Source organism: Panthera tigris, chromosome F3 (genome assembly GCF_018350195.1).
Source record: "Panthera tigris isolate Pti1 chromosome F3, P.tigris_Pti1_mat1.1, whole genome shotgun sequence".
NCBI lineage: Eukaryota > Metazoa > Chordata > Mammalia > Carnivora > Felidae > Panthera > Panthera tigris.
In genome coordinates this window covers 2,323,889-2,349,536 of record NC_056678.1, presented here as the reverse complement: position 1 = coordinate 2,349,536, position 25,648 = coordinate 2,323,889, and the positions used below count along the sequence as shown (strand labels likewise).

Sequence of the window (25,648 nt, the reverse complement as noted above, 5' to 3'; positions counted from 1 at the left end):
TTGGCTCAGGTCAAGATTCCAGAGAAGCAGTGTGTTTGGTTCTCAAGATGACAGAATCATCTTTCTATTCCTAGCCTTACTTGTACTTTTTTTTTTTTTTTTTAATGTTTACTTATTTGAGAGTGAGCAAGTGGGCAGGGGAGGGACAGAGAGAGAGAGAGAGAGAGAGAGAGAGAGAGAGAGAGAAGAGAGAATCCCAAGCAGGCTCCTCACTGTCAGCTCAGAGCCCAGCATGGGGCTCAATCTCATGAACCATGAGATCATGACCTGAGCTGAAATCAAGAGTCGGAGGCTGAACCGACTGAGCTGCCCAGGCGCCCCTGTCTCACCTGAACTTTTATTGTGCACATACTCCTTTCAGCTTCTTAATGCAGACCAAAGAGAATTTTTACAGCTGATACCAGGCAAGGTGTGTAACTAGGTTACCACTTTGGCAGGTGCCAGTAAACAGTCTTGCCTGCAAAGAAACCATTGACTGTTGGGGTGCCTGGGGGGCTCAGTCGGTTAAGCGGCCGACGTCAGCTCAGGTAGTGATCTCACGGTTCGTGAATTCGAGCCCCACGTCAGGCTCTGTGCTGACAGCCTGGAGCCTGCTTCGGATTCTGTGTCTCCCTCTGTCTCTGCCCCTCCCTCACTTGTGTTCTTTCTGTTTCTCTCTCAAAAATAAACACTGTAAAATTATAAAAAAAGAAACCACTGATTGTAATATAACTCCGCTTTGCCAGTAGTATCAGAAAAGCACAGCACTGAGGCCTTTTTGTCCAGCACCTTCTTTTTAAACACGTAATAGTTACCATTCCACCTTGTTTCAACATTTTGTGGAAGCACAGGACAAAACATGCCCAAATCTCTTGAACGGCATGCAGTTCGTATCGGGCTGAAGACCCTTGGTACAAGTGGGCCGCTGTTGTTCAGATTATAGCCAGTGATTCTCTTCGATCCTGCGGTGCTGTAATTCCTCTCTGAACACACCGCTGAAGTGTGTGAACAAAACATCGTGCTAGTGACTCCTGAATCCCTCTTTGCTTCTGTCATGATACTCTGTTGTCAGTGACAGTCACATGACTTTTGTGCGGGCGCTCTCCTACCCTCGCGGGGACAGGCCATGGTATGCAAGATGAATGTGGCGTACTTACCTGGAGGTCAGTTTTATCGAAAGGCTTTTGGGGGAGCATCATATTAAAATAAAACAGGTTGGATGATGGAGTGAATTGCAGAATACTCATTAAGTTTTAATATGAAACATGAAACTTGCAAGAAATGTGTTTGCCGTGGGCTCTCCAGGGCTCGCAGACTGGTGTACGTTATTGAAGGTCCGCTGTGTGCCGTCTCACATAATCCTCGGATAGCCGTTTCTGTTGTTCCTGCTGTGTGCAGTCCCGTGGTCTGGTTCGCAGAACTGAAGCGTGCCGACCTTGCCTGATCTAGCTAACCGTGCCAAGTGGTCTGGTGTGTCGCGTTTAGGGCCCGGACTCCTGGTGCGTATGCAGGAGCCTTACACGGGAAAGCGGTGAGGACGTGCTTTCCCAGCTGCAGAGGACAGGCCAGAATTCAGGCCAGAATTTCGCAACATAGGAAATAGTTTTGAGCAGGAGTCGGCAGCTGGCGCATATGAACGTTCAAGAAATACTCTGGGAAAATTGAGGGTTTCCTTAGGATGATGATTGAAGCAGGCTCAGGAGGCCATCTGCCAGCGGGAGCAGCATCAGGTCGTAATCCATTTAGTTTGACCAAGTATCTGAGGTACTACGGTGTCATGTAGACATACGTCTAGTTTTGAGTTGACTTTTCATTCAAATATTAAACATTAACAAAAAGCACCTTCTTAGGACCCAGAGCACCCATAACCCTGGCTGAGTCACACACGGTGGCCGATCACGTAAATAGAAACAAGCGTGCGACGCTTCAGGGCCATCGTGAAGTCCCGGCCCTATAAGTGGCCGCCCAGCCTTGGTAGCTGCCCATAAAACAGCAGCCCCGGGATGAGCAGAGACAAGGAAGGCCCCGGTGATCACAGATGGTAGGAAGTTGGCCGGGCTCCGTTCACGCACGCCCACACCGGCAGAGTGGGAAGTCCCGATTTTGCACCTGTCGGAGGACGGCTCCACGCCCGCGGTGGGTCTTCAGGTTGTCGGCACGTCACACGTGAAGGGTGCACGGTGGCAGTTTGGTCGTGTTGCGCTCACCTGTGATTCTGGAACCCCGTCGAGTTGCTATCCTCCTTTGCCACAGTGCCGTTGCTGCAGTTCTAATAACGGATGGTGTTACGGAGTAGTCCCCGTGTGCCAGGCCCTTGAAGTGCTTGACGCACATGGTTTCATTCTCAGAACCGTTCTACGAGGTGGGTACTACTATGATTTCACTTTAGAAATGTGGAGGCGGAGGCTCTGAGAGGCTAAATAACGTGTTTGGGTCCACAGTTGTGTGAATGGAGTCCTCAGCTGGCAGCGAGGTTCACACCCATGCTCTGTGCATCTGAAGACACCCGCTCCCTACAGTTTGCCACTGATGTTACGATTTCGGAAGGAAATCGGAAGCCTTGTTAACTGCGGGCTCTGTGAGGAAGAACGATATGGTTTGTGTAGCGATGGTTTTGGTAACGTATACTTAGCGGTAGTTCTGTAATGAGGAAATCTGAGATCTCAGTGTCATCTGGTCTTAACTACAGAAGTGGTGTGGTTATGTGAATGAACCGTCTTCAACAGTTTACCTGAAAGTGACATTAGTTAAACCAGCAGAAATGTGGCTCTCTTTTGTAAAAGTCCTGCTTAAAATACTCTTAACTAAAGTCTCCTAGGGAGCAAAGTGGCACGTTCCATCTTGCAGGTAGTGTTTGGAGGCCTGTCCTTGTCCAGGGCGTGCTGATGCTGGGCCGGGAGGCAGACATGGAGCCCCGCAGCAGCAGGAGACAAGGATGCGCCAACTCCGTGGCTGCCTGGCCGAAGGAGGAGGGGCCGGGAGAGACGCTTGGGTGGCGCCGGCCAATGCAGAAATGGCAGTCGGAGCAGCCCTGCTCTTTCTAGCTGGGGCCGGACTGCAGGGGGTCTTCGGTGTCCGTCAGCTGGGATGGAATAGAGGGAGGAGTACTTAGGGCGGGGAAAGCAAAGAGGGGGTGTTCTGAGGTTTGTTGGGGACATACTAGGCAGTCGTCCATGTGGGTTTGGAGCTGAGGAGAGAAGTATGGGCTGTAAATACCTGTATGGTGCTTACTCACAGCTACTGCTGAAACTGTCTCCACGGGTGTGTGCGTGTGTGTGTGTGTGTGTGTGTGTGTGTGTGTGTGTGTGTGTGTGTAGTGAGAACAGGGGAGGGGACCAGTCATTATACTGCTGCCAGACTATTTTCATCTACACATTGTTTCTAAACTGTTCCCGTTTAAAACTTTTAGAATTCTTATTTGAATGGATATGGAGAAATAAAGCATGCCAGTCTTTTGTCTTTTCTTTATGTTAACAAAGATTTTAAAACGTACCGTGTCACATAATTGTCATTATGGGTGTGAAGTGTGTGCATAATTAGCTCCTTTACAGAGAATGCTGCACAGGCATGAGCCCTGGGTTAACCCCCTTACCCAAAAGTTTGTCGTGAGAAATTTCAAACGTACGAAACAGTTGAAAGAATTGTTCAGTGAAAATAAGTACACCCACAATCCAGATTCCGTTAATGTTTTTTTAACATTGTTTGGGATTTTAATTTCAGCAGTATGAAATGTATATGCTTACTGGATTTTGGCACAAATGTGAAGAAAAATTACATGTGGTTATATCTTTTTTCTTCTTTAATTGAGATACAATTGACATACTGGTTTCATGTGAACAGCATATAATGATTTGATGGATGTTTATACCATGAGACGATCACCATAGGAAGTCTAGTTAACATCTGTCACTATGCACAGTTATAAATATTTTTTCTTGTGGCGAGAACTTTAAGATCTCCTGTCTTGCCCACGTTCAGGTGCACAATACGTTATTAACTATATTTGTCATGCTGGGACTTCTTTATAACTGCAAGGCTGTACCTTTTGACCCCCGCCATATCTCACCCCTCCCAACCTCCTGTCTCCGGCAGCCACCTGTCTGTCCATTCATCTTTTCCTGTATTTATCACATATCTATCCACTTATACGTGTGTGTATAAATTGCTTATTTAGATGTATGTCACTAGTTGCTAGCGCACTGCTCAAGGACTTCAGTATGTGTATCATTAACCAGGGTCCAGCAATAGTTTTTCTTCCTCTTGTGGCAAAACCGTTGGGAGAGTTTTGACAGACGCAGAACATGCTGGGAGGCAGAAGGCAGCGTTCCTTGAGGTCCCTTCCCATGTCATCCCCACTCTCGTCCCTCTCCTGCACAGGTAACCGCTGTTCTGATTTATTTCTGCTATCGATGAGCGTTTCCCGTTCCAGAGCGTCATTTGTTAGCAGTCACAAAATGCGTCCCCGTGTGTAAGTCTTCCTTCACGGCGGATGTGTGTGCCATTCACCTGCGTTGTTGCAGGTATCGGCCTTTCCTGCTCGGTGACACGGCATTGTGTGAATGCACCACAGTTACCGTTTTCCTGTTGCGGGATATCCGGGCACTTTCCAGGTCTTGGCGTCACCTAGCATTGGGATTGTAGGGTCAGAGGGTAGACACGTGTTGAGCTCTGTGAGCAGGTGCCGCACGGCCTTTCGGAGTTCCCGAGGCATTCGTGTGTGAAGGCCACGGTCGGGCCGCATCGTAGCTATTCGGGGGGGCGGGCGGTGGTATCTCATTGTGATTTCCATTTGTGTTTCCCTGAGGACTAATGATGTTTAGCCCTTTTCTGTGGATTTCCTGACCGTTTATATATCATGTTTACATCATGTTTATCACGTTTATATATCATGTTCTATCTGTTCCAGTTATTTGCCCAATATTTGATGGGTTATCTGTCCTTTAATTGCATACGGTTTCTGACTTCCAGTGGTTCAGCCGAGGACTTTCTGGCTTTACAGTGGCCCGAAAACATACTTGTAGCTTTGAATCTTGATCTTTTCCCAGGCCGGCGGCGTGCAGGGCTGCTCTCTGGCGGTGCTGGGCAGCGGCCTGGAGCTCCCCTGCAGCTACACCGTCGGGGGGCAAACGATGGACGCAGCCATGCTGTATCCACACGGCGTGCTGGGCCTCACTTTTTGTACGGCGTTCAGTAAACTACGTGAGATACTCGACGCTTTGTTGTCAAACAGGCTTTGTGTTGGAGGATTTGGCCCACCCGTAGGCTAGTGTCAGTGTTCTGAGCACGTGCGCGGTGGGCGGGGCCACGCGGGATGTTCCGTAGGCTGAGTGTGCTAGGTGCATTTTGACTTAAAAAATATCATTATCAGGACGTAATAACCTCATCCCGTCATAAGTGGGTGGAGGATCTGTATTTAGTTGCAGGAGTTTTAAAAATAGAACCTGGATACATGTCAGGCTTATGTTTTGCTGATTTTTCCTCCTCTGAGCCTTGCTTTCCTCCCTCCTTCCTTTCTTTCTGTGATAGCTTTACTGAGATCTAGTTAGTGTTCATACGTGTGCATTTTCTTAAAGGTGTGTGTTTGGATGGGAGTAAATTTTAACTTGCCGACTTTTTTCTTCCATGGTTTTTGCTGAAACTTCGCCTGTCCCCAGTTCACTGGACACTCTGTTTCCATCTAAAACCTTTCTATGTTGAGCTTGTTTGTTTGAGTCGATGATACATCTTGAATTAATTTTTTTGGTGGCAGGAGGTATGGATTGACATTCATGTTTTTCTGTCCTCTGGTCCCAGTTGTTTCTGAAGAAAAGTCCATGGTCATCTGAATTATGTGTAATGTTTCATTTTTTTTCTGGTGTTTCAAGCGTTTCTCTTTATCTTGGGCTACCATATGCCTGCCTGTGGTTATTCCCACATCTTTTACACTTGTTTTTGTTTTGGTTCCAGACTCTTCTTGCACGTAAGTTAGACCTGCTGGTACCACCCTAAAGGTTCATCTTTTCCCCAGTCTTTTTTTTTTTTCTCATCTTTAGATTGGGTAATTTCTATTGATACTTGGTAAAGTTCACCAATTCTTTCATCTGCCATCTCCATTCTGTTAAGCCCATCCAGAGAATTTTAATCTTCAATAGTAAGGAAAACTACATATTTTCAATAATAGAGATTTCATTTGGTGTTTAAAAATTTCTCACCTGTTCTTTCCTGTCTTCTCATTTCAGTTCTATCCTTGAACACGGAGATAGTAGCCGCCTTCAGTCCAACGCTGCTCACCTTCATCTTGTGGCGAGGCCCTGGTCTCTGTCTCTCCTCTGAGGCTGCTGAGTACTTCATTGAGTTAGGGGCCTGGTCGGTGATGTACTCTGGAGCCCGTGACTTCCCTTACAGTGATCTGCGGACTGGTGGTGACCTCGTTAGAGCAGGCGGGCAGCCACTCGTGTTTTAGTTGGTCTTTTAGCCTTGGAGAGGTTGCTCAGAAAGTTCCCGCACATGCATCATTTTAGGGGTCGCCAAGAGAGTTAGACCGTGCACCCCCTCTTTGTTCCCCTACAGTTATCCTCTCAATTTTCCAGCACCTTGGATTGCCCTCAGCATTATCTGTTGGTTCTTGAAGCTAGAAACACAGGGTTTTCTGTTAGGGCTGTTCTGCCTGTAGCACAGACTCTGGGCCTGTCCTTGGGCTGAAGCTGTAAAATCAGGGATCTCTTCCTGTATTGTTTGTTTTTACCAGAGCTGATTGCCTTCCAGTCATTCTTCAGCACTTTCAGATAGTCGTTCTGTACCTTTTACCCAGAGTTTAGAGTTTTATCTATAGGAGGCTCATTTGGAAAAAAGTCCATGAGGCCACTACTTGGGCCAGAAGCAGACCCTCCTGGCACAGACTTTTTTGGGGGGGAAAGGTTGAGATCCTACAGCATTCTTCAGTTTTTCTCTCTTGATCGCATGTGGCACTTGTCTTTTGGTTTGTTGTCACACGTGTTCACTGAATTATTACCTCAGGAGGTTAATAACCTACCAAAGTGAGAATATGAAGGATATAAGTGAAACCCCAGCCTCCCCTGCCCCACACCTGTTTTTACTTCTAAGTCAGTCCTAACTTGGTCCTCTCTGATGTCTTTATAGCTAAAATCATCTGTATATGGTCTTTATAAAAATTTTTTAGAAGATTTTATTTTTTTAGGTATTCTCTACACCCAAAATGGGGCTCGAACTCACAACCCTGAAATCAAGAGTCACACATTCTACTAACTGAGGCGGCCGGGCGCCCCTTTGATATTTTTAACTCAGGCAGTGCTTGGAAGTAGGGTGGCTGTTTTTTGCCCTATAACCTGGTGAAAATAATGTGAGGCTAAACCCCTCGGGAAACAGGTGAAATCATCTCTGATCAGTGGTTCCGAGAAAAATTTCTTGTTAACGGGAGGATTTGCCAGGATAGCGGAGGTATATGTTGCCCAGGGAAGTGTTTCCACATATTTCCCCCTTCTGTGACTGTTTCTAAATGTATATACTTTTTGTCAGCTCTTATGCTATTAATGAGGTTTTAGGTTCGCTGGTATCTTGGAAATTGATCTTTGAAACCGCAAGTTCAGTTCATAAAGGTGGGTGCCTGCCTAGAGAATATGCACCCTGTGTGTGTGTCACGTGCGAAGTGCCATGGGGTGTATGGAGTGTGAGATCCCCAAGGAGTCTCATTACAGTGCTGTATTGTGTATTTGTTAAGTTCTTAAGAGTTCTCATCACAAGAAAAAATATTTTTAACTGTGTAGGATGATGAATGTTGACTAGATTTATTGTCATTATTTTCACAATATACACACATATTGAATCATTGTCTGTACACCTGGAACTAATATAATAGGGGAAAAAGTTTAAGGTCTTAGGGACAGACGAGAGGGTATCGGTCCAGGTGGTGAAGTAATTCATGGCCGTACGGTAAAACTACAGCAAAACATAATGACTTAAAACAATACACATTTGTTATCACACAGTTTCTGTGGATCGGGAATCTGAGTACGGCTTTCTCAGCAAGTGCTGTTGAGATGCTGGCCAAGGCTACAGTCCCAGCCAAAGTCACCGCTGGAGGACCTGCTTCGAGGCCCCTTCACAGAGTTATTGGTTGGATTCAGTTGCTGGTGGGCTGTTGGACTGAGGCGGGGGTCAGTTCCTTCCTGCCAGGTGGCCTTGTCATGTGGGCCTTTTCCTCAGGCGGAAGCCACTGTCTTTGTAAATTGATCTTGGGAATGATATTCCATAACTTCTGCCGTAGAATGGAAGCAGGTCTCTGGGTCCTGCCCACGTGCGGTGGGAGAAGATTACACGATGGTGTGAGTACCAGGAGGGCAGGGATCATTGGGAACCCTCTTTCTAGTCCTTGCGGGGGCCAGAAATACATGGGAGTGAGATTTTACAGCCAAAGTTTAGAAGAAGGAAGAAGTGGCTTGTCAGTAACAACCCAAAGAGATGTCTTAGAAACAAGTCAGAGCAGTGAAGTATCTCAAACAAAGGACCATAACAAACCTTAAAGTTTTTATTATAACAAGTTAGGTTAGTTCTGTAAGATGTCATCCGTTTTCTTTAGTAAAATTAAGTTTTTTAAACTTGTGTTAATACAACCTTTAACCAAATGCAAGTGAGGTGAACATAGTTTTATTCTTTGCTGGACAGAAATACTTTCTTACATTTTAAAAATATTTAAAACTATTATGTATATAGTTTTCATTGTGGTAAAATATATATAATTAAATTTACTATTTTTGTAATTTTTAGGTGTGTATTCAGTGGCCTTAGGTATATTCATATTATTATGTACCCGTCACTGCCACCTGTTTCCAGAACTTGGTTATCATCCCAAACTGAACTTTGGCGCATTGAATAATCAGTCCTCATCCGTCCCTCCCTTCAGCCCCTGGCAGCCACTGTTCTCCTTTCTGTGAATTTGACCACTTCGGGTGCCTTGCGTAAATGGAGTCAGTCACACAGTATTTGTACTTTTGGGTCTCACTTATTTCACTCAGCATGACGTCTTCAAGGTTCATCCATGTTGTAGTGCGTGTCAAGATTTCATTCCTTTTTAAGACTAAGTAATATTCCCTTGTATATACAGTTGACCTTGAACAGCACAGGGGTTAGGGGCACCGGACCCTCCTCGTGTAGTCAAAAATCCGCGTACAACTTCTGACTCCAAAACCCTCAACTATTATAGCCTCCTGTTGACTGGGAAACCTGACAAATAACATGAACAGTTGATTAGTACATATTTTATATGTTATATATGTGTTATATGCTTTATTCTTACCACTAAGTAGGCTAGAGAGAAGGAAATGTTAGGGAAATCATAAGGAAAATATGTTTACAGGACAGATCGTCATGTATCAGAAAATCCCCACACGATTGAAGCCCCTGTGTTCAAGGGTCAATTGTATGTGGATTCCCTTCCCCTAGCTTCAAATAAAACATTACATAAAATGTAATGTGGAAACAGCAGAAAACTTTGAAGAGGTAGTTTTGTGCGACTAATAGAATTGAAAGACTCTGTTATTCAGGTAGAGTGGCCATGAGCCCGTACTCTGAAGCAGACTGGCAGCTCTGAACGCCCTTTCTGTCTCAGTTTCCTGTCTGTACAATGGGGATATTGACAAATACCTACCAAAGAAGGTTGGCAAATAAATGGATTAATAAAGGCAAAGTACGTAGAGTAGCGTGTGGCACCTAGTGCTGTATTCATATATTCGTATTTTTGTTAGCATCGTTTTCTTCACAACACTGGCTCAGTAATTAAATACCTGTGTCACTGAAGTGTTTCTGGGTTTTAGGTCTTCGATAATGTAAAGAGATTTGGATTCTTATGACTATGACTTTTATTATTTTTTATTTTTATTTTTTTAGAAGTTTTATTTATTTTTGACAGAGTGCAAGCAGGGGAGGGGCAGAGAGCCAGGGGGACAGAGGATCCCAAGTGGGCCTGAGCTGAAGTTGGACACTCAACTGGCTGAGCCACCCAGGCGTCCCATACTATGACTTTTAGAGGGGGTGTGTCTGTCTGTACAAGGTACTATGGGGAGTAACCTGTTAATATATTTTCCTTCATTCTGTTAGGATTTTTGTGCATGCAGTTAAGTCATATGTTAAAACATAGGCTCTGAAAATAAGTTTGTCCATGGATAGTTGTAGAGTGCAGTCTTCTGATGCAGTTGGTTTTAATATTTTTATAAAAGTAACATTTGCTTGGGACACCTGGGTGGCCCGGTCAGTTAAGTGTCTGATTCTTGATTTTGCTCAAGTCATAATCTCAGGGTCGTGGGATCGAGCCTCATGTTGGGCTTGAGAGCCTGCTTGGGATTCTCTCTCTCTCTCTCTCTCTCTCTCTCTCTCTCTCTCTCTCTCCCTCTGCTTCTCCCCGCCCCACGATAAAAAAAGAAAACAAAACATTTGCTTTACTTTTGTTACCTAGTCTTCTTGGGTGCCCCAGAAGAGGCGGGGGTGGGGGAGGAGGGGCGGGCTTGAGTTTCCCTGTGCTCTTTGGTGGTGAGGCCAGATCTGCTTCCATCCGTGCCCAGTCTGGGTGGCCCTTGAGAGGTCCCCATCACCTCACTGCTCCTGCTGCTTCCTGCCCGGCATGACCCCCTTTTCTTCTCTCCCCACAAACTCCCGTTCTCGTGTTCTCGAGAACACCACGATTGTGCCTTTTCATTTGCTCTGTCACTCCTCCCTCTCCAGGGACGCTGTGGATGGAGTCGAGCTCTTTTTTGTACTTAATTCAAGTAGGAGGCGGTCATGGTGGAAGCCAGGTAGTACATAAAGGTGGCTATAAAGACCATCCTCGTTATTCCTGAAAACGCATGACTGCATGTGTAAGTAAGTGCCCCCTTTCAGGTACTTCTGCATTTTACCCAACCTAATGATTTCTCCCTATTTTAAGAGATTTTTTTTCAGCCTACAGGAATACCCAACAGATTTGCTCAAACATTTTCTAACACATGCTATCTTGCCTTAGATGTACTGGTCGTCTTCCTTGGTGACTGGGTCAGTTATTACACCAGATTGTACGTGTGCTTCTCGCGTGCTGTGGGACAAAGAGTTTAGTAGTGACACACTGGTGTTTTTACTTGCTTTTTTAACCTTGGCATTTCTTAGAAAGATGTACAACTGTGTGGTCTTCTCGGGAGGGTTTGCTTTTCTACGTACTTGGATCCGCTGCCTCCCAGACGGTTTTCTTGCCTTGCAGAAAACGGATTGCTGCCTTTATTTTGTCTCTGTCAGTGGCATTGACATCTCTCACGTGTCCCTCGGTGTCACAGCTGTGACAGCGGCCCCTGACTGTTACTAGCAGGCAGCTCTCCCCCTGAATCTTAGCAAGTTTTTCGTGAAGGAGAAAAGCTTATTTAGCATTTCCTAACTGTGCCCTAAGCTCTCGAGCCCAGGGTGACCTGCCCTGGTGGTAATGGTAATGGTTGGGTAACCGAACTAGTTGAAGTGTGGCGTCCTTAAAAATAATACGTGCCTTTAAACGTCTTAGTCTACCTTATAACATACGTGTTAATTCTGTACCCTTTTTCTCTTAAGCTTTTCATGTTGGTCTGGTGGTGAGAATTCTACATTATTTTTTTTTCCTAAGGCACGCCCGTGTTCTATCGTGCGTTTCAGCTTTGGTTTCTGGAAGGTGGGAGAGAACTGGGGTGCACGTGAAGTGTTCTGAATGTGAACCCTGCCAGACCCGGGTGAGCCCTCCGCCCTTGATAACGTGCCTCACAGCTGTTGGAGTGATTCAGACCTTGACAGAGACTTTCCGCAACGCTCAACCTAATTTGGTAGGATTTCTATGTACTCGCACGGTGGCAGCTTAATCAGTTGCACAATTGCGAGACAAATACAGTCGGAATGGCTACATTTGGGCCAAACACAGCTGACTCTTGATCAGGACACAAGGCAACTGCTGGGAGAAGAGAGTGGGGTGTGGGGAGCCTCCCGGCTCTGGCTTTTGAGTGCTGATGATAGGTTTTACAGCCAGAAAGCAGAGGGCTTGGTAGGTTGTCCATATGGGTATTGAAAGTAAAAAAAGGGGGCTTTCCCTCGCATACTTCGGGGCTCTTACCCAAACTTACATTTTTTTTTTTTTTTTTTTACGTTTTTCAATTACTGTCTGTCACTACTTTTCAAGTCACTGTTTTTAACAGATCTTAACTAGGAGAGGTGAAAAGATACAATGCTTGCCCTTCAGGGGTTTAGTACGATGTTGGTGGAGAGGTGGTGCACATAGTGGGTTGTGAGAACAGAATGGGTGAACTCCTTTTGTGGGGGTGGGGGGGCAGGAAAAACTTTCAAGAGGATGTGACAGTTGTGTCTAAAATTGGGGGGCCAGCTGAGTACTAGGCAGAAGGCATTTGGGAAGAGTCAACGTGCAGGTAGGTAACGGGACAGGCAGGTGCAGGGTGTGGATATATGGACAAGGATGGCATCATGTTCACTGTGCTGTTGGGGGTGGACTGTTGTGAACATAGGTGTGTCCCCAGCACTAGGGTGGTGGAGTGGTGCCTGGCACATTTTACATGCCTAATACCTATGTGTGTTTAAACATTTTTAATTTTACTTTACATATTTTTTAATTTTAATTTTTTAAAATGTTTATTTTTAAGAGTGTGTGTGTGTGTGTGTGTGTGTGTGTGTGTGTGTGTGTGTATGTGAGCGGGAGAGGGGCAGAGAAAGAGGGAGACAGGATCTGAAGCAGGCTCTGCACTCTCAGCAGAGCCAGATGTGGGGCTCAAACTCACAAACCTTGAGATCATGACCTGAGCTGAAATCAAGAGTCGGATGCTTAACCGACTGAGCCACCCAGGTGCCATCAATACATATTTGAAACAAAGAAAGGATGTTGAGGAACACAGAGGTCAAATCACCGTGGGCCTTGTCTGCCACGTTAGGAAGCCAGAGTCTGTCCTGAAATGAGTCTTTGGAATGTCTTAACCTGAAGAGTGACACGATCAGGCTTCACTTAGCAAAATGCCCCTGCAGAAGCGTTGGAGGAGGGAGTAAGATGCAGTCAGAAATACCAGTTAGGAGACTGCTGAGAAACTGGGGAGGGCCCAGAGCTTCTGAGCACTGTGAGCAAAGGGAGCTAAAGAATTTAGAAGTTCATTAGGAAGTAGAATTGGCAGGCCTTGGTGCCGAGTTGAGTGCCTGGGCGGATGAGGGTAGGGAGGATTCTGGAATGACCCATGGGTTTGCAGGGCTGCTGGATCCTGGAGTGGGGAGCCAAGAGAAAAAGCACTCTCGTGATTCTGCTGGTGCTTAACATCACACAGGTGTTCTTCCAGCCGGAGTGCATCATCTTTTATAACTGAGATGGCCTAGTTCCGTTTTACTCTGTGCCCGAGGAGCTGTGCAATATAGGCGTGAACGGTGTTTGTGGAATTGAATTGAAATCTAACATTGTTTTGCTTTCAGCCTCTTTAATGCTTGACATGTTATAGAATTGCAGGCTTGAGCAAAAATATTGACATCAGAGCAGAAGATGGGAAATCCTGTCTTAAAAATTTGCAACTTTTGGTGTAATTTCTGTTTTAATATTTTATCTTCTGAATTACTGTCATCTTAGTTCATGGAATGACTCAGTATCACAACAGACCAGGTGCTAATTCTCTTTCTCTAAGAGGTTGGTTGTATAGTAGAGGTTGTATAGTATAGGCTAACCACGGGTTAGGCTCTGTGTTGCATATTGGGGATTTCAGGGGTGCGGAAGGCACGTTTATATGTGTGTAAAAATAAATAAGTGAATTGGGACCATGACTTTCAATAGTGATATGCACATGGTGTTGCGCTCCTTATCTGTAAAATGCTGGGTATTGTCCATTATCTCTTCCTGCCTCTGCTTGTCGTCCCCCCCCCCCCCCCCCCCCCCCCCGCCGTCTCCTAGCAGCAGACTCGTCTGGTGCGCTTCCGGCCTGGGTTCGCGTGCTGCCCTCCCCGCGCCTCCCCACGCGCATGGCCCGCACTGGTCTTCATGCCAGCCTGAGTGTCTTGAGTTCCTGTCACCTTCCTGAACTCTTTCTTGACACAGTAGCTCTGGTCCGCTTTTAAAAACGGAAGTCATGTTCTGCTTAAAGGCCTCAAGTAAAATCCCGGCCCCCTCTTGTGGCTCAAACATCTCAGAGAGTCGTCCTCGTTGAAAGATCCCCGAATGCTACGGCAACTCATTGGGACCCCAGAAGCACTTCTCAGAAGGGATGATACTTGATTCAGGCCTTGAGGAGTAGGATTTTGTTGGGTGAAACTGCACTGATTAGGCACTCAAAGAGTGCCTACTGTGTGCGAGGCACTGTCATAGTCATGCTTTATCGACAAGTTAATGACTAACGAGTGGTGTCTTTGAGAAGTTGCTGTTTTCAAAAATTGGGCTTTATTGCAACCTCAGTAAGTGGTGTGTAGGAGAGTAACCTTAGTCTGCTGTTTAAACCCTGGGACCTATGAGAATAGAATTTGGCATGCCTTCTCTACCATCATGTAGTTTCGTCCCAGAAATTCGGCTATATTCAGAAATGAATTACCTGGTGAAGCCACAAAATTGTAATGTAGTGTCATGGTTTTTATACCATGGTTTTTAAAATACCAAAATGAATATTAGGAAGATGAAATATCTTCCTAATGCATTTGGTCATAAAATGAAATTAAAAAAAAAATTTAATGTTTATTTATTTTTGAGAGAGAGTGAGAGAGGGAGACACAGAACTCGGAGTAAGGTCCAGGCTCCGAGCTGTCAGCACAGAGCCCGACGTGGGGCTCAAACCTACGAACTATGAGATCATGACCTGAGCTGAAGTTGGGCGCTTAACCCACTGAGCCACCCAGGTGCCCCTGAAATTTTTATTTATAACTAATTTAGTGCTTGATCTTCACAAAACTGTAGCTTAGTAAAATATTAATTAATATTAATCTTATGTGCAGTTCCTTTACTGACTCAGAATGTTGACTTCGACTAGGTGTTTATTTTGGAGGCTTAGTATAACACAGATAGAATGGTATTAGAAGGGCCATAAAATTTTTGTCTCTTTTGCCTTGCTTTTGTTTAGATCTTCATCTTCTTAATTTTTTTTTTTTTTTTGACTCTTCGGTAGCTTTGGTACTTAAATCTTTCACTTTTCCCTGAAAAACCACACATATGTATATAATTTCAGCAATTTGGAAGTTTACTCGTTTTCTCAGCTAACATGCTAGAGAAAGCTAGACATCTATCAGAAAAATCTGATTTTTCTGTTTCTGTCAATTCTCCGTTGCTCATATATATACCCACGTATAGGCAGTTCTTTCGTGACTGAGGCCAGTCCTACTTGAAAGTAGGCCCTTTTAAGTATTTCACTGGACCGGGGAGAAATGGGGAAAAAACAGACTGTGTTCTAGAGAATTGTATAGAAAGCTAGTTATTACATTTACATTATTACATTGCATGATTTTTATTTTGAGATGTTTAAGTTCCAGAATATTCTCATTTTAATAAGTTGCTGTGATGTTTCCTCCCTCCCCCCACCCCCCATCTCCTCCCTGGAAAGTAGACCAAAATTTTGCCAGCCGATTGTAGATCCATCCGGTCTATTTTTGAAGGCTGTGGGTTCGTGAAATCCCAAACTGGGTACCACTGGCCTGTTTTATGCTCACCTTTAATTGGAGCTGGTGTCTGTGTGGTTTTCTTCTTGCATCAACCAACCGCCAGTTCCATTTTCCAGCACCAACTGGGTGTCCCTGTTCAGTTCACTTCTGACACCCTCTGGAGTCAGCGTGGGTGCCGTCGTTAAGGGCTCGGTCCCCCGGGACTGGCCCCACTTCAGGGACCGGCAGCCAGTGGGCTCCTTGGGCTGCCTGCACATTTAACGCCTAGCTGACCACAGATTCTGCTGTTCCCACCACCTCCCTTCAAGTTCAGTAATTTGCTAGAATAATTCCTAGAAGTCAGAAAACTGCTCGGCTTACTATTACTGTTCTTTGTTTTGTTTTAAATAAAGGATCTAATTTAGGAGCGGTCAGGTGGAAAAACTGCATAGTGCACACTCTGGGGCAGGCACAGGGCTCCTGTGCCCTCTGCCGGCTTGCCACCCTCCCAGCACCGCGGGGTAAAGCTTGTCTGGGTGTGTTTGTAGAGGCTTCGTTATGTAGGCGTGAGTGATGACATGATTGCCCACTGGTGAGTGAAGTCAGTCTCTGGCCCTTCTACCTTCCCCGGAAGTGGGGGCTGGGGTGGAACTGAAAATTTCAACCCTCTAAGCAGGCTGGGTATTTCTGGCAGCCAGCCTCCATCTTGAAGCATGGAGCCACTATTAGCAGGCCAGAGACATGTCTGTCACCCAGGAGATCCCAGGGCTTTTAGGAGCCCCTTACCTGGAACTGGGGCACAGACCAAGGGATGTTTATAATGGCAGAGACGTCTGTCCAGTGAGGACAGGCCCTCCAGTGCTGTGGAATGGAACTGGAAAGATTTGGTTTGCGTTTGTCACTAAGAATTCCAGCGGTCAGCGCCATCCCTTCTTGTCCGGGCCTTGCCGTGGCTTCCCTGAGTGCCCGGTGGCTTCCAGGACGACAGGGTTATTTGGGCATAACCTGTCCCTTACAGCTTTGCCACATGGCCGTGTTCCTGTTACCTGCTTCTTTTTCTTCTCTTTAATCTTGGCTTCTCTTGGTGCTTCTTGGCTTCGTTTAGAGCTGGATTTATATTTTTGACATCTCATTTTGAAGATTTCCTTTCATCTTCATTAGGAAACTAGTCAACTAATTTTTGCATTTTTGTCCTTGGCTACCTGGCTGTGTCCATCTGGCTTTGTTTCTGTGGTTGTAGCTTTCCCAGGGAAATGGAGGTGATCAGACATTTGATTGCTAAAGTAGTTTGTATGTGTCTTGATTAATCAAGGATTAGTCAAAGCTATTTGGTCAACTGTGTGCTTCAGTATTTGGAAGGTCTCCAGAAACCCATTCTAGAGCAGTGGGGAAGGAAAATGGAGGTAAAAGTGGGGGCATCTCTTGCTTTTAGATTTCCTACGTATATTAAAAAACTTGGGATGGGGGGAGTGTCTGGGTGATTTAGTCGAATGAGGGTCCAACTCTTAATTCTGGCTCAGGTCATGATCCACGGTTTGTGAGTTTGATCCTTGCTGTCAGCGCAGAGCCTGTCTTGGGATTCTCTCTCTCCTTCTCTGCCCCTCCCCTGCTCACTGTGTATCTCAAAATAAATAAATAAACTCAAAAACAAATGAACACTTTTTTTAGGCATGGAATGATTTAATATACAACAAATGGGGGGTTATTGCTTTGGCTTATATGATCCCGCTGGGACTTCTGGAGGAGATAGTGTATTTTGAACCTTAGGAAACATATGTCCCGAAATACTAATTTTTGAGAACGGGAAAATAGTGTTGTGTATTAATTTACAGATTTGTAATTTACGATTAATGGTAGATTTGTGTCTTGGATTGTATGCTGTAAGGGGCACTTTGCCTAAGCTTGTTTCACATAATCTTTGTGCAGGGCCCTGTAAATGCTGTCACTTGGCAAGTATTTCTGCTGTGAGCCATGAAGAGATTTCAACTTTTGAGCTGACAGGTGCTCTTTAATTAGGCATTTAGAAATAACTCACACTTTTTGTAATTAACTTGTTTTTATTCCCAGAACTAGTTTACCAAGAAATTTCAGTGCAGCGTGAAAGTTTAGACAGTACCACTTTATTTCAGTGTTTGTGCTGCACACGTATTGTTATGAGTTCGTTTTTGTAAAGTTTCTCTGATGGAAAGGTAGAAATAGTGATGACCTCGCTGTTCTGAAGCAACCGTATCGCTCAGTGCTGTCACCCCAGTGGGTCTCCCCTGATCTTCTGTCATCATGTCACATGATAAGAGTAAAACACAGGCTATTGAGGGACGGGGCAGAGGTGTGAGTAAGAGGGGAGGGTCTGAGAGTGACTTGTTTTTGAGGATATTGGCCAAGAACCCACACTGATAACTGTTTAAAATCTTTGAGGCTAAAATTGGTAGAACGGGCAGTACTTTTGTTAAGGGTAAGGTTGGCTGAGCCACTGGGAGCACCTCCACTGGTCTCCGCTTTAAGCATCAGCTAAGTCTTGGATGTGGTGATTGAGTCGTTTTAATTGGTGTGGCCTAACATAACGTACCTGTTTTCTTCTGTTACCCATTCTTGGTACTTGATTTTTTAAAAATAAGATATGGTATGAAGTAATAAAATTCAAAGCAGCCCTTTTTTCCCCAGTAGTATTATAGAATATTTAAAAGATGAACCTAGTACATAATATGAAATTAAGATCATCTCTACATTTTATTTGTGTATCTCAGTCTTATTTGGTAACAAATAATGGGAATGAAACTGAGATTTAAAGATCCTTCCTGGAAATTAGTCTTTTCTTCTTTAATGTTTACCTATGAGGGTTAGAATCTAAAATCTCGAGGGATCTTTAGAAAGGATCTCATTTTACCTTCGCATGTTTAAATGAACATGGGATGTTGTCTTGCCCACGTGGAGTCAAGGACTTAAGTCACATTGCCATCAGTTGATTGTTAGTGGCCACTCCATATCTCACGGACCGGAGGGAAGTGGTCAGAGTTTGTTACGTTGGCCTTGCAGCAAGCCCGATGGTAAGAATCACGTTTCCAGTAAAGAGTGGGTAATCACAGGTCACCAGTATTATAAACATACGTGCAGTTGAACGATGACGGTTAATTTATATCTGTGGTTGTGTTCAGTTTGACGAATGTATTAGATAGTGTATTAGATTAGAAAACATTTCTTGTGTTTCTTATCTATGTGCTCTTCGTGGATCCTGACTTCCCGCTGGTCCCACACTACACTTCAGTTTTTGGTCTCTTTTGCCCCCTTAGACTCTACCCATTGAGGCAGGAAGCCTCTGTCATGTTCCCCGTTGTTCTAGCAGCCAATGAGGCACTAATTGTGGGCTCACTCTGGTTTGTAGAGCTGAATGGGAAACTTAGCATATTATAAATGTCTTAAGTTTGCATGTTTTATTTTTTACAGTGAACAGAGTATTTGTCAGGCAAGAGCTGCTGTGATGGTTTATGATGATGCCAACAAGAAGTGGGTGCCAGCTGGTGGCTCAACGGGGTTCAGCAGAGTTCACATATATCACCATACAGGCAACAACACGTTCAGAGTGGTGGGCAGGAAGATTCAGGACCATCAGGTAAGGGTCTCTTACCTTCTAGTGAAAGTTGTGTAGAATTACAGAAGGACTGTAAAGTGGTCCGCACCCTGAAGGAGCTCTTGGCAACTACAGTCAGCCTCTTCCGTGTGGGAAAACTGGGATGGGGTTGCCTTCCCGCCCTGTCCACCTTGGATGGATGAGGATTTAGAGCTAACTGTACAAAAATACAAATATGACTTTAAATTATGAACATTCGTTAGGTCTTCTGGCTTTCCAGCTAGCTAAGTTTGGGAATCTAAGGTAAATTTAGGACCAAAAAAATGTGAAATACCACTTAAATAGCAGGTTGTGTGTTTAAGGAATTCATTTCCTGCCAAAGGTGTGGGGCTAGAGGAGGGAGTTGAAAATGTTAGTAATTTCAGCAAACACTGTAAATTCACGTATGATGGAAACATTGTAGGTTTTAAGATTGCTGGAATAGTTGGGCGTTTGTAATTCGTACCTGGGATGAAAGCTAAGCCTTTCCTATTTCCCTGCTCCGGATTTCTCAGAAAGGTGACTGCACTACCTGATGACGTGATGTCTTGGGTCTCAGCGGACTGCGAGCAGTGGTAGACAGAGGGAACGTGGGTGGGGCCTCACCAGCGCCAAGTATATGCGAACTGCAGCAAGAACTTGTATAACGGACAGATTTATGAAATACTTTTGGTTCTAGTAAGACGGTGGACTCGACCAGTGTCAAACCCATGCAGGAAAATAGGAAATTTCCGGCTGAGTCCTTAACTAAGGAAAGGCCGGTCCCCGGGTTTCTGCCAGGAACCCTGGTGTAGTGTGCCGACAGGTGCTGCGGCAGCCTTGTGTTTCAGGATGGCAGTTAAGAACTGTGAATAGCTACGGACTCAGGTCTGTCGTCGGTGTGCAGCCGCTGTGGGCCTGCAGGAGGTTGGGCTTTGAGACCTCCGTCTACACAGGGTGGGGCTCCGCGCTGGGCCACACACCATCAGCATAGGACGCAAAGGAGTGTGGATTTTTCTTTCTTCTTTCTTTTTTAAAGTTTATTTTGAGAGATAGAGATAGAGAGCGAGCAGGGGAGGGGAGAGGGAGAGGGAGAGAGAGAATCCCAAGCAGGCTCTGCACTGTCAGCACAGGGCTCGAGATCGTGACCTGAGCCGAAATCAAGAGTCACTGCTCAAGTGACTGAGCCACCCAGGTGTCCCAAAATGTTTGGAAACTTAAAAACACTTTTAAATTCATGACGTGAAAATCACATCATTATGAAGAGTAAAAAATGTTTGGAAAATAAAAGACTTAGACTTGAGTGACAGGATGTGATATATAGAAACCTCTGGCACATCTAAGCTGCCCTCAGATGGACAAATCTTAATGGCGAGCTTGACCCAAAGAAAACAGAAGGAAATAGTAAAAATATAAGGAGAAATTAACTAAATAAAAAACGTAAATAGAAATCATTAACCCAAAAGCTGTTTCATTGAATGGAAAAATTGGCAGAATCAAATAAAAAATGAAAAGTTACAAAAAATAGTAGGATTGGAAAAGAGATGTCATTATAGTTACAGTAAAGAGATAAACTGTATCATAAACAGCTTTATGCCAAGAAATGGGTCATTTTGTAGAAAAATACAATTGACCAAGACTGGCAGAATAATGGAAAGACAGACCCACAGTCAATAGTTAATAGTCTCCCCCCAAAATCTAAAAACCAAGGAGGGAGGGAATCTAAAGTATTTACAAACAAAATTTAAAAACCTTTAAGTTGTTACCTGTTTTATACAAACTCTTCTAAAGAGTAGTATTTTATGAGGTTAGTACAATTTTGGTATCTGAAACAACAATTTGAGAGAGGAAAATTATATGCCAGCCTCAGTTATGAACACTGGCATAGATACAAAAGTCCTCAATGAGATATCAATGGACCAAATGCAGCAATGTATATGAAAAAAATACCACCTCCTAACCAAACAAGGTTTGTCTCCATCTCAGTAATGTAAGGCTAGTTTAACATTAGCTAATTTTTTAATGTCCTTTACCAGGAGAAACATGCAAGAAATGAGAGATTCAGAAAAAGCATTTGATAAAATCCGTACATAAGCATCTCAGCATATTTGGCATAAAAATGGATTTTCTTAAGCTGATAAGGATGCATTGTATAAACCTACACCACACATCTTACAGGATAGTATAATATTGGGGGGGAATTTCCATTAAACTCGGGAATTAGTTGAGGATTTCAGCTTTCGTCATTTTCATTTAGCATTGCAGAGGCGGAGGTAACCTAGTGACATGAATATGATGGAACACAAGCTATACAGATTGGAAACAGAGTTGACCTTATTCACTGAAGCACAGAAAAAATGCCAAGAGCAGCTGTAGATAAAATAGGAGAACTAGTAAGATTGCTCATCATGGTTGCTGGATGTAAGACCAGTTTAACTAGCAACAAACAACTTGAAAATGACAGCTGACCCTTGAACGAGCTGGGGGTTAGGGGCATCGCCTCCCGTGCAGTTGGAAATCCATGTATAACTTTTGACTCCCCCAGAGCTTAACTGTTAATAGCCTACTGTCTACTGGAAGTCTTTTTTTTTTTTTTTTTTAATGTTTATTTTTGAGAGAGAGCGTGAGCAGGGGAGGGGCCGAGAGAGAGGGAGACACAGAATCGGAAGCAGGCTCCGGGCTCTGAGCTGTCAGCACAGGGCCTGACGTGGGGCTCGAACTCACAAACTGTGAGATCATGACCTGAGCCAAAGTTGGACGCTTCACCGACTGAACCACCCAGGCACCCCTAGATTGGAAGTCTTACCAATAACATAGTCAATGAACATATATTTTGTAGTTTATATGTATTATTCATTTTGTTCTTAAAGTAAGCTGGAGCAAAGAAAATGTTGTTAAAATCATGAGGAAGAGAACATACACTTACAGGACTGTAAACAAGACTATTTTGGAAAAATGTTTGTGGGTAAGTAGACCCATGTGGTTTAAACCTTTGTCGTTCGAGGGTCAGCTGTATGATTTTATAAAGATATTGCTTGGAGTAACAAAAATGATTACCTAAGAATAAATCTAATAAATAATTGGTTTTCCAGAGTACCTTGTTATATTTTTTAATGGTTATCAGTGAAGCTGAAATTATAATTTATTAAACAGTGTCTAAACTTTCTGTAGTAAGAGCCGTTTAAAAAATCACCTATTCCCCCCCCCCTTTTTTTTTTTTGCTTCCCACTTGGTGCTTCCTGTGTTCTGGGCACCGTGCTTGGGTTTGCAGGAGGGCGGCAGTAGGGAATGGGGGGGAGACACGCGGTGAGTGGTTTCAGCCTGGTACGTGCCATTCGCAGCACAGAGAGGTATACAAGAAGGATGTTTGCTGAGAAGACAGGGAAGAGGGTCGTGGACAACTTCGCAGATGAGATCAGGTGTTGAGCCAAGGAGACCAGGAAGAGTTAGGCGTTCAGTGCACAGTGTGCTCGTTAGGGTCCGGCGGGGAGTGGGTGAGCACGTGTAGGATGGAACGTCACCGTTAATCTAGAGAATGACCCGCGGATTATTGTCAGGTCCGGACGTGAGGGCGCCCCTAGTGGACACCCCGCAAACACTGAGTGTTAAATGAACACGCGGGCTTTCCCTTACTTGTGAAGTTTGTAGAGAAGTGCCTGGCTGGCTTAGTCAGTGGAGGGCGCTGCTCTCGATTGCAGGGCCCATGAGTTCAAGCCCCATGTTGGGTGTGGAGCCTACTTGATAAAATAAAATAAATGAATAAAAAATAAAGTTTCTCGAGGTGATGTATGGCACTGCCTACCCTTGAAAGTTAAAAATGAATGAAGCAATTGAACGAACGTGTTAAATTTCTCACAGTGGAGAAAGTGAACCAGTGATGACATAATGTGATTTAAGTAACAATCTCCCCCCCTTCTCTTAACGTTCTGTTACTGAACAATTGAAAAAGTGAATGTGGCTGTCTTTTTTTTTTTGCCTGACCTTTTCAGACCGATTGCCAAGTAGGGATACAGACCCACCTTGCGGTGAGACTTACACCTTTATGGATGGCTTGTGTGTGGCCCCCCACCTCGATGCTTATAAACATCACATGACAAAAGGCCATCCTCTTTTAAATTACGGTAAAGTGCACACAACGTAAAATTTCCCATGTTACCCAGTTTTAAGTGTACGATTCAGTGGCATTAAGTGCCTTCACAGTATTGAGCGTCACCCCTGTTCATCTCCAGAACCGTTTCATCCTCCCACACTGAAACTCCAAACCCGTTAAATAGGAAGTCCCTGTGTTCCTCTTCCTTAGTCCCTGGCAACCTTCATTCTATCTTTTTTTTTTTAATGAGTTTGATTATTACAGGTATTTCAGATAAGTGGAATGAGACAGTATTTGTCGATTTATGTCTGGCCTATTTCACTTAGTATAAGGTCTTCATATTTTATACATTTTATAATATAAGGCCATATTTTAAAAATAATTTCAAGTTTGGGTATTGGTAGATGAGGTAACATAGAGCTTCTCTGTGAGAACTAAAACAATTGGACAGAATGTTAAGAAGAAACTGTGTTTGGAGAGCCTGCATGACAAAGAAGAATTCTGGGTCCAAGATCAGAAAGAAGTGAGAACCAGAGGAGTGAGCCCAGCTTCAGACCTCTGAGTCATGTCTTGGTTTTGAAAGAGGACTGAGCAGAGCTTTTGGCAGACCCCTGGGACCAGCAGAACAAAAATCCAAAGTTAGGGCCTGCTAATGAGGGGAAAGCTTTCTTGGTAATCCCCAGGCTGTGATGTGGGACCCAGAAGCCCAGAGGTTTGACTCAGAGTGAGGCTGGCCTTTATGGGAACTGAAACCCAGCCTGTAATCACTTCGTTCACTGTTGGATGAAGTTGACTTCAGATTGTTAGTTTCCTAGCTGCTTGCCAGAAGCAAACATAAATCTTCCCTGGAAAACTAGAGCATCATTGTGGGTCTCAGACTTTCCATACAGTTGTCCACATACAATGTCTGGCATTAGGTCAAAGTAACCAGGCATATGAGGAGACAAGAGGAGCAGTAATAGAACAGATCCACTGGGAGTCCATCCGGTTGGCTGAATTATCAGAAATTGACTTTAAAATAACTAATACTAAATATATTCAGGGAAATAGCACAAAGGTGAGAATTTCAGCCGAGAACTGGAAGCTTGAAAAAAGAACCAAGGGACATTTCAGAATTGAAGAATAACTGATACTGACGTGTCAGTGATGACTATGACGACAAATTAGTAACAGCTAAAAAGAATTTGTAAACTGGAAGACAGATCATAAGAAAATGTTCAGACTGAAGCTAAGATACTCGGAGAGGGAAAAACATGGGCATATGAAAAGCTTAAGAGACCTAGGGAAACAAAAACTAATTCCAAAAGATATATGTACCCCTACGTTTATTGCAGCAATACTTACAGTAGCCAAAATGTGGAAGTAACCCAGGTGTCCACTGACACACGAATGGACAGAGAAGACGTATGTGTACACGGTGGAATGTTACGCAGCCAGGAGCACAGAAGGACGTTGCTGTTTGCAATGACATGGATGGAACTGGAGAGTATGATTCTGAGCAAAAATCTTATCTTTTTTTTTTTTTATGTTTATTTTTGAGAGAGAGACGGAGCGTGAGCAGGGGAGGGGCAGAGGGAGAGGGAGGCACAGAATCTGAAGCAGGCCCCAGGCTCTGAGCTGTCAGCACAGAGCCCGAAGCGGGGCTTGGACTCATGAACCGCGAGATCATGGCCTGAGCCGAAGTTGGACGCCTAACTGACTGAGCCACCCAGGTGCCCCTGAGCGAAAATCTAATCTTAACCCAAACCTCAGTGTGGTCCTAAAACAGAAACTGTGACCCTTGCCTTCAACTCTGCCCTCTGGAGAGGTCTCTGCACTGTGGGTGGATAGGCCCCTGTCTTCTCCTGGGTCCGAACCCTAACCCAGCCATGGCTCTGGCCCTACCCAGGCCCAAATCCTGGGTCCGAGGATACAGTGGATTTGGGACGCATGACCAACGCAGGATTACTCCGCCAGGTACACAGAAAGACACCGTGCCATTTGCAACGACCGGGATGGATCTGGAGGGTAGGGACAAGATGAATGAATACCATAGGATTTCACTTACATGTGGAATCTAAAAAACAAAGGCTCATAAACCTTGAGAATAAATGGGGGTGGGCGGGGGTGGGGGGGTTGGGCGAAAGAGGTGAAGGGGATTAAGAGAAAAAAGACCTAGTGAATATAGTGGAAATTGTGTGTGTAATTGGGGGCCCGAAGGAGAGGAGATGATGGAGGGCAGAAGAAAAACTGAGGAGATCATGAACAAGAATTTTCAAGTTTGTAATCGAACGTCAACTTAGAGATGCTGTAGACCTAAAGTAGGTAAATGGAAAGAAAACCATCTGAACCTGTCCCGTTGCGAGCACCGGACGCTCACGCCTCGCAGCGTGAGGCCTGCGGGCTGCCAGTGGAAACAAGACTGAAGCGAGCGAGAGTGGTCA

The 25,648-nt window shown here is 44.6% G+C and overlaps 1 protein-coding gene across 10 annotated transcripts in view; it reads left to right on the top strand.

The window, feature by feature from the left end:
• The window catches only part of ENAH (ENAH actin regulator), a 137,124-nt gene that overhangs the window by 48,946 nt on the left and 62,530 nt on the right, over window positions 1–25,648 (top strand). For 9 of the 10 annotated variants that reach the window (XM_042975388.1, XM_042975387.1, XM_042975389.1 and 6 more), the window contains exon 2: window positions 18,994–19,159. In XM_042975388.1, the coding sequence (XP_042831322.1) occupies window positions 18,994–19,159 (166 nt within the window). Of the gene's footprint in view, window positions 1–18,993; window positions 19,160–22,005; window positions 22,101–25,648 lie in introns of those variants that run through there. The other variant, XM_042975390.1, reaches the window with a different exon arrangement.